General features: G+C 43.2%; 2 protein-coding genes across 4 annotated transcripts in view; both read left to right on the forward strand.

Annotated features, from left to right (window-relative positions):
* The window catches only part of LOC143766600 (uncharacterized), a 39,239-nt gene extending 33,660 nt beyond the window's left edge, over nt 1-5,579 (forward strand). For 2 of the 3 annotated variants that reach the window (XM_077254397.1, XM_077254399.1), the window contains 2 exons: nt 117-207; nt 4,250-5,579. In XM_077254397.1, the coding sequence (XP_077110512.1) occupies nt 117-207; nt 4,250-5,526 (1,368 nt within the window). In that variant the 3' untranslated portion in view covers nt 5,527-5,579. The remainder of the gene's footprint in view (nt 1-116; nt 208-4,249) is intronic. The other variant, XM_077254398.1, reaches the window with a different exon arrangement.
* LOC143766594 (uncharacterized) overlaps nt 1-9,289 on the forward strand; it is a 225,649-nt gene that overhangs the window by 11,111 nt on the left and 205,249 nt on the right. The gene's annotated exons all lie outside the window — the stretch shown is intronic.

Genomic DNA, 9,289 nt, shown 5'->3' on the forward strand with positions numbered 1-9,289 from the left:
TTCACCAGTATTATGTCTTATACTTGGGCAATGAGAGCAGTGGAGATGGCAGGATTAGAGCTGATCATAAATGTGACTTCTCCATCTGTCTGTGACTTTAACAATATTTGTTTCAGGGTGAAGATCTGACCCATATTAATACTACAGAGACAAATGTGATGGGTGATGAGCGGTGTAAAGAGGAGATTCCTACATATGGCTACCCAGGTGAGTAGAAACCACTAAATGCAGAGAAGTCACAGATTCTTCTCAGTCATCGTCTGTGGCTAGTGATGAGCGAATATACTTGTTACTCGAGATTTCCTGAGCATGCTCGGGTGTATTTTTTAGTGCTTGGAGATTTAGTTTTCCTCCCCCTCAGCTGAATGATTTACATCTCTTAGCCAGCTTGATTACATGTGGCAACCCCCACATGTACTTATGCTGGCTAACAGATGTAAATCATTCAGCTGCGGCGATAAACTAAATCTCCGAGCACTAAAAGATACTCGGAGGTCACCTGAGCATGCTCGGGAAATCTCGAGTAACGAGTATATTCGCTCATCACTAGCTGTAGCTGCTTTATCGGTGGTGTAGTCCGGCCATATTACCATGATCACCATTTTGCCTCTAGACCATAACATTCTCCTCCACCCAAAACTGTTCAAATCACTTTGGGCATTGAAAGCCCTTTCATATATAGAACTTACCGCCTGGAGGATTCACCTACCCCCTGAGATTAGAAGATGCTGACCATTACCTGCCCAGATCTGTAAACTACAAAGCCAAATGACAGAGCACGTAGAATGTGCTGATAAGTTAGAAAATCACTTGAAAAAAAGCATTATGGGCCTGTAAGAGAAAGAGGAGGGTAATGATGCTGTTGGCTTCCTAGAATCCTGGTATCTTATTGGATGAATCTACCTTCTCCCGCTTCTGTGCTGCTGAATGTGCTCATATGGTCCTTTCAAGACCAGGTACAGTCTTTCTGACCAAACTTTGCTTTTATGATCGACAGCATTAAATGTGCAGTGCGGGCCAAGTGTGAACTTCTGTACAATCACAGCAGAGTTTCTTTTTATCCTGACTTTTCAATTTGTATTAAAACTAATTTCAAGGAGGATTGTGAAAAACATTACTCCTGTGCCATGATTTATCTCTAAGCTGTGCGCGGCTGACGGATGTAATATGCATTTATTCACGCCTGCAGGAGATGTGTTGACATGGCTCAAGCCCTGGTTTCATGGAATCACTCCACATCATAAATTAGGCTACGTTCACATTTGCGTTGTGCGCCGCAGCGTCGGCGACGCAACGCACAAAGCAAATGTGAACGCATGCACAACGCAGCGTTTTGTGACGCATGCGTCCACTTTTGCATGTTTTTTGGACGCAGAAAAACTGCAACTTGCTGCGTCCTCTGCGCCCTGACGCATGCACCACAGCGACGCATGCGTCACAAAACGCAAGTGCAACGCATGTCCATGCGCCCCCATGTTAAATATAGGGGCGCATGACGCATGTGAACGCTAATGTGAATGTAGCCTTACATTGTTTTCGATCAGAAGTAATTCAGATTACTGCACAATCTCTCCTGAAATGATTTTCTCTAATCTTCTGGTCAGGACTCATAGTAGCTCCAATGGTCCACCATAAATGAGTGCATCTCTGGTTTACTGTTGGAGTTCTCCCCTCGTACATGCATTGTTGTTGGGGATGTAACATAGAATAAAAACATGTCTTTTTTTACCTGTTCATTCTGTATGCTAGTTTTATTGTGGTGGGATTGTCCTGCCTCACTTATGAGTCTGTAACTCCCTGATAGTCTTACAAATAGCTCTTAATCTCCTCTTCCAAATGTATAAGATCGAAATTTAAAGCGAACCTGTCATAAGCCAATACTGATCCATATGTAATCAGAGCACCACATAAAGCCCTGCCCACAGGCCGACCACAGCTCCACCCCAAAGCACGAGAATCTCAATAACTGAAAACTATAAATACAGATTAAACAATAACCACAAGACAGATTTCATCAACCAAGGTATCATTGTAATCAATATAACTGCGCCAACATGTCACATTCTGTAGGTTACTGTGTTCAATCCTGCTGACAGGTTCCCTTTAAGACATCTCAGCTCTGCACTATTATCCACATTTCTCTATAAATGTGTAATATTTCTTCTTGAAACTCATCTGACAGAAAATATTGGACCTTACGATAGTTTAGATTGTGAAGTCACTGAGACCCATACACTAATTACCCCAGAGACTTTTCACCACTATCACCACTAGTTAATCATTTATTACTGATGAAGACTGTTGAGTTTGATCACTTCAGTAGATGTGTAATTGTTTATAGTCACAGTATTCGACTACAGTAGTGTCCAAAATACTCTGATTTAACCTCTTCCCGCAGCGAGTTTTGTGTTTTGTTTTTTTTTAAATCTGACGTGTGACACTTTATGTGGTGATAACTTTGGAATTATTCACAAAGGATAATAGAAAACAAATGGATCTTACAAATTATTTTCCAACTTCGCACAATACCCTACATACGATTGTAGGCTACTGTCTGGGCAAATGGCAGTGTTCAGAAGGGAAGGAGCGCCATTTAGGCTGGTTTCACATTTGCATTGGGCAGAGCTGCGGAGGGCTGCGTAGTTCCTCCGTTAAGACCTGCCCACTGCTGCACCTCTTCCATTCAGCTCTGCTGACGTCGGCATGCGTCCTGCGTACCTATCTTTAACATTGGGTACGCAGGCCATGCGAATGTAAGCGGATGCCTCCACATGCGTCATTTTGATGCTGTGCCGACCGCAACAAAATGCAACATGTTGCGTTCTACACAGTTCGGCACAGCGTCACAAAGACGCATGCGGAGGCATCTGCATTCATTCGCATGGCCTGCGTGCCAAATGGTAAAGATAGGTGCACAGGACGTATGCTGATGTAGGCGGAGCTGAATGGAAGAGGTGCGGCAGTGGGTGGGGCTTAACGGAGGAACTACGCAGCCCTCCGCAGCTCTGCCCAACGCAAATGTGAAACCAGCCTTAGCTATTTGAATGCAGATCTAGCTGGAATAGTTTGCAGACGCAATGTATTGGGTCACCTGGCATCTCAAAAGATATCCAGATATCCACCATGAACATGCTTGGTATTATCTTCTCTGCTTTTCATATCCTAAGGATTGCCTTGCTCATCCCCCTTTAGCACCCTTACATAGATCTGGACTTACACTGGGACCCCTAGGCTTGGACCAAGGTGTTATCTGCTATTCTGTGGTGTTTGATGGCAAGAATAGTCAGGTAGCTGGATCAGAACCAGAAGGACAGAATACAGAATGAGAAGACACAAGAGTAGTCAGTAAATGGGCCACGGTTGCAACAGGAAACAATTCCACAAGCCAAATGTGAGGAGAACGACACTGTATCTGGCAGATTCTGGCAATGTGCTTTAGTAGGGTGTGGTAGTTTCCAATTGGCTGAAGTAGGGAGCAGATTACTCCAGCTGGACAGCAGGAACAGATCTCAGATGACATTGGACACCCCATATGCAGAAGCCCTAATATAACTGAGAGAAAACCAGAATAGTCAAAATCCCGATAGTGATTCTATTTTATAAATTAATTCACTGAGGGTTATAATCTACTTGAGGAGTGAATATTTTGACTCTAGACACTTTCCGGAAATTAACACACAGTGGATGTTGGTGAGTGAAAATTACACATTTTCCATTTTTTTACTCAACACTTAGTGCCCAGATTGTGCTCCAGGAGACACACCACCATAAATTTAGTAGGTTCTTCTCACTATACTATTGCTAAATACAAGTATCCTAAATGTTCTTTGAGCACCCTGCAAGACTCAGAATTGAGAGCGGATTTTGCTGGATTGGTTTATAGAAACTTTGTTGCTGTCCAGCAGGTTTTGAGCCACTAATAGTGTGGGAGTCTCTGGTTTTTCCATTGACAGATGATGGACCTGAGTGGGGGCATTTTTGTGAGATGAGAATTGGTATTATTTTCTCCTAATTAACATTGATTGGTTTCTCTTTGTTCATTCTGCCTCCCAAATATTGAATAAACAGTTGAACAACACGCACTACTGGTTCATCCTATAAGGTTTTCTATTAGACTGTGAACTGTCATTGTCTTGATAAATTAAAAATTTTTACATAACTGTCCATAAAAATGGCAAGCCAAGAAGAAATGTTTACAAATTTAAAACTCAAGGATATTTTATTAAAAAAATAATTTTTTTTATCTTAGCAGATGACTGTACCAGGAGATCAGAGGGACAGCTGACATCTTCAATTTTTAAATCTGATGATCTTGAGATCCTACAACATACAACTGAAGTCAATGCTATGACTCCAGATTTACCATCATTCCTTCACAGCAAAGATCTGTCATCTGATTCTATGGAACAGGTGCCATCTTCTGATTCATTACCGACTACTAAGGAAAATCAAAGTCACAAAAGAGGCATTAAAAAGCAAACTACTCCTAAAGCAAAGAAGTCATTTTCATGTTCAGAATGTGGGAAACATTTTCCACGGAAAATGGATTTTGTTAACCACCAAAGAACTCACACAGGGGAGAAGCCTTTTTCCTGTGCAGAATGTGGGAAATATTTTAAATGGAAAATAAGTCTTGATCGCCATCAGAGAACTCACACAGGGGAGAAGCTTTTTTCATGTTCAGAGTGTGGGAAATGTTTTATTCAGAAATGCAGTCTTGTTATACACACATTAATTCACACAGGGGAGAAGCCTTTTTCATGTTCAGAATGTGGGAAATGTTTTACACATAAACTACAGTTTGTTAACCACCAGAGAACTCATACAGGGGAGAAACCTTTTTCATGTTCAGAATGTGGGAAATGTTTTACACATAAATTACACTTGGTTAACCACCTGAGAACTCACACAGGTGAGAAGCCATTTTCCTGTTCAGAATGTGGGAAATGTTTTAACCGGAAATCAAATCTTGTTAGTCACCAGAGAACTCACACAGGGGAGAAGCCTTTTTCCTGTTCAGAATGTGGGAAATGTTTTATCCAGAAATGCAGTCTTGTTATACACAAATTAATTCACACAGAGGAGAAGCCTTTTTCATGTTCAGAATGTGGGAAATGTTTTAAATGGAAAATAAATCGTGATAGCCATCAGAGAACTCACACAGGGGAGAAACCTTTTTCATGTTCAGAATGTGGGAAATGTTTTACACATAAATCAAAGTTTGTTAACCACCAGAGAACTCACACAGGTGAGAAGCCGTTTTCCTGTTCAGAATGTGGGAAATGTTTTAACCGGAAATCAAATCTTGTTAGTCACCAGAGAACTCACACAGGGGAGAAGCCTTTTTCCTGTTCAGAATGTGGGAAATGTTTTAACCGGAAATCAGTTCTTGATTGCCACCAGAGAACTCACACAGGGGAGAAGCCTTTTTCCTGTTCTGAATGTGGGAAATGTTTTAACCAGAAAGCTCATCTTGTAATGCACCAGAGAACGCACACAGGGGAGAAGCCTTCTTCATTTTCTTAATGTGGGAAATATTTTACTTGGAAATCAACTGTTAATAAACATCAGAGATGTCACATAGGGGAGAAGCCTCATTTTTGTTCAGAATGTTGAAATCGTTTTAACCAAAATTGGATCTTCTTAAAGAGGTTGTCGAGTCATTCCTTATGTTTGCTGACTAAAGAATAAAACAAAACCTATTAATTCCAAATGTAAAACTATACCCATAATTCACCCCCTGAAGGTTAGTCAGAAGGTGACTAATAGAAAGAACACACCCCACATTTCAATATATAGGGTGAGGTGACGTATACACACTGACTGTCCAATCATCTAATTTCTATGGGTTTCGTCATCCTCACCAAAGGCGACTCATAAGGAGACTTTATTTAATATTGACCTATATTCAAGTGAGAGTAGACAAAAGAAACCTTAAAATCATGTATCATGTTATCCAAAACAGTCAGAAAACTAGCCACATATAGGCAGATCCCAGATCTCAAACTATATACTTAGTAAGTTTAGAAGCCACTTCAGTGGCTGTCAGTGAGGAATAGAAAGCATATGAAAATACAGTATAATTATGGTGTTTTTCCTCCTATAGGGACTGCTCTAGTTTGGTATTGTAACAGCTGTCAATTAGTAGTGCAGACAAATTGCCCTAGACTAAACTTATTTTTCAGACGGCCCAATATATACCACTCGGGGAAAATTTACCTGGTCCAAAGATCATTAGCAGCTTCTAACTAATGGCCATGCTGCAGTCTGTCAAGGAATGAGTGCAATATCATTATAAAGACTAGGGATATGTGCAGCCATAATGTGTGGGAGATCTGTGCAATTATTTAGTATGAATATGGAAATTATCTCAGGAAGTTAAGTGTTCCCTGAGCAGTATATACTGTATTTTCACATACTATCTATTCCTGAGACTGGAGTATATAAACTTTACGAAGTATATAGTTTGAAGTCTGGAATCTACCAATATGTGTCTAGTTTTCTGATTGTTTCGGATAACATGATTTTAGGGTTTTCTTCGTCTAGTCTCACTTGAATATAGGTCAATATTAAATAGTCTCCTGAGAAGTCGTCCTTGGTGATGACGAAACCCATAGAAATGAGAAGCTTGGAGAGCGAGTGTGTATACATCACCTCACCCTATATACTGAGATGTGGGGTATATGTTTTTCTATTAGTCACCTTCTGACTAACCTTCAGGGGTGAATTATGGGTATAGTTTTACATTTGGAATTAATGAAGTTTAGTGAATCTTTAGTGAATCTTCTAATCAAGGGATAATTTTATATATATAGAATTGGAAGGGACTTCCTGGGTCATCTGGTCCAACCCCATGCTCAAATCAGGATTCACTAAATCATCCCAGACAGATGTCTGTCCAGCCGCTGAAGACTTCCATGGAAGGATAACTCACCACCTCTCGTGGCAGCCTGTTCTACTCATTGATCACCCTGTCAAAAAGTTTTTTCTAATATCTAATCTGTCTTCCCCATTCAGTTTAATCCCATTGCTTCTAGTCTTTCCTTGTGCAAATAAGAATAAAGATGATCCTTCTACAAAGTGACAGCCCTTGAGATATTTGTAGATAGCTATTAAGTCTCCTCTTGGTCTTGTGTTTTGGAAGCTAAACATTCCCAAATCTTGTAAGGCCTCTTTCTCTAGTCACCTTACACGACAGTCACCTTGGAGGATGTCTCCCCGCCCTAATGGGGGACAGGAACATAAAGAGGTTAAGTAACCCTCCCATTCCTGCTATCTCCAGTGTTTTTCCTGTCCCCCAGTGGGGCATGAACAGAGCACCTAGATTTTTCTTACCGCCGTGCAGCCGAGGTCGGGCGGTGATCCTCTCCTCCATGTGCTGCGTTCCATCTCCATCGCTGCGCTGGACTCGGATCCGCCTTCCCGCACCTCTGTCAGGGGCAAAGCGGGGCTGTGATGTGCTGCCGGGGTCCTCGCTGAGCTCTCCAACATTCTTGTGGAGTTCCAGGTTCGCGCGGGCCGGATGTGATGTCAGCGCACTTCCGGTTCGCGGCCTGGGGCTCTGCGCTGGAACGCATGCTGTCCCCTGCATTCCATGAGGTCGGTGGCCACTGGGGTAAATCGCCGACAGGATAGGGTCGTTTCAAGCGTCCCTATGGACCAAAGGGTAAGGAGCACATGATATCGCTGGGGACTTCGATACCTTCATATCCTGGTCTGGGCCTCCAGGTAAGACGCTGTCCCCCTGTCTCTCTGTGACTATACAGCTCGACCATGGACGGTGACAAACCCTCTGCTTCATCTGCAGATCCCAGCGTTTACCCTCCTGCCGTGAGTAGCTGGGCTGGTCCCTTTACTGTTCAGCAGGACTTAGGCAGAGGTCATTACTCTCGCCTATTCCTCATAAGGAAACCCTCCGGGAAATGCAGACTGATCATGAATTTGGAACCCTTGAACTAGGTTATCAAGTATCGAAGATTCAAGATGGAGTCAGTCAAGACCGCAATCCGGCTTATTGGGCAAGACTGGGTGATGGCAACGATAGACCTAAGGGACTCCTATTATCGCATTCCAATCCATTCGGATCACAGGAGGTTCCTCAGGTTCGCAATCTCCCACAACCACAAGATCACTCACTACCAGTTCAGTGTCCTTCCCTTCGGAGTATCCTCGGCCCCGAGGGTATTCTCGAAAATCATGAGAGAAGCAGTCATCTTTCTCCGTCTTCAGGGAATCTGCCTGGTCCCTTACCTAGATGATCTTATCATGGCTCCTTCAACATCTCAGCTGAACCAGGACGTATCAAAAACTCTAGATATTCTCGAGTCCCTGGGCTGGATCCCGAATCTCCAAAAGTCGGACCTACAGCCATCCACAAGGAAGAAATTCCTGGGGATTCTCAGAGAAAAGGATGTCCTTCCCGAAGATAGTCAGCGTGACCTTTGCCAAAGAATCTCCAGATTCAAACAACAAAGATCCCCAACCCTGAAGGAGTCCATTTTCATTCTAGGATCCCTAACTTCATGCATTCAGGCGGTATCCTGGGCCCAGGCACACACACGGACCCTCCAGACTCACGTTCTCCTATATTCTCGAAAGTATCAGAACACCCTGTCCAGGAGAATCCCTCTTCCCGGACATGTGAAGTCAGCCCTGTCATGGTGGCTAAAGGGCCAGAACCTTCGGCCAGGGGTAAGCTGTGATCAGCTCCCTCTTAAAGTACTTCACACAGATGCCAGCCGAACAGGTTGGAGTGCCGTGGTGGAACATTCTCAGGGTGTATGGCCCTCAGATATAAGTTCCAGATCCTCCAACCTGAGGGAATTAAAGGCAGTAGAGGAAGCGCTGGTAGCTGCCTCATCTCTAGTCCAAGGCCATCATATTCGTGTCTACTCTGACAACGTGATGACTGTGGCTTATCTTCGTCATCAAGAGGGCATGAAGTATACCAGTCTGAAGCTAGTGGCAGCACGAATATTTCTCTGGGTGGAGAAACACCTTTCAATCTCCGCAGTACATCTGAAGGGTTCAGACAACACCAAAGCAGACTTCCTCAGCAGGAAGGACATATATCCTGGAGAATAGTGCCTGAATCAGGAGGTTTTCCTAACCTTAACCTCGAAATGGGGAACCCCGGAGGTCGACTTGTTTGCAAATGCCCAAAACGCAAAGTCAAAAACATAATTCACCTTCAGCCTCGTGCAGGGGGCTCTGGGAATGGATGCTCTTTCATCCATGGACCTTCAACTTGGCTTATGCCTTCCCACCAATTCCGATGTTGTCAAAGACG

Source organism: Ranitomeya variabilis, chromosome 4 (genome assembly GCF_051348905.1).
Source record: "Ranitomeya variabilis isolate aRanVar5 chromosome 4, aRanVar5.hap1, whole genome shotgun sequence".
NCBI lineage: Eukaryota > Metazoa > Chordata > Amphibia > Anura > Dendrobatidae > Ranitomeya > Ranitomeya variabilis.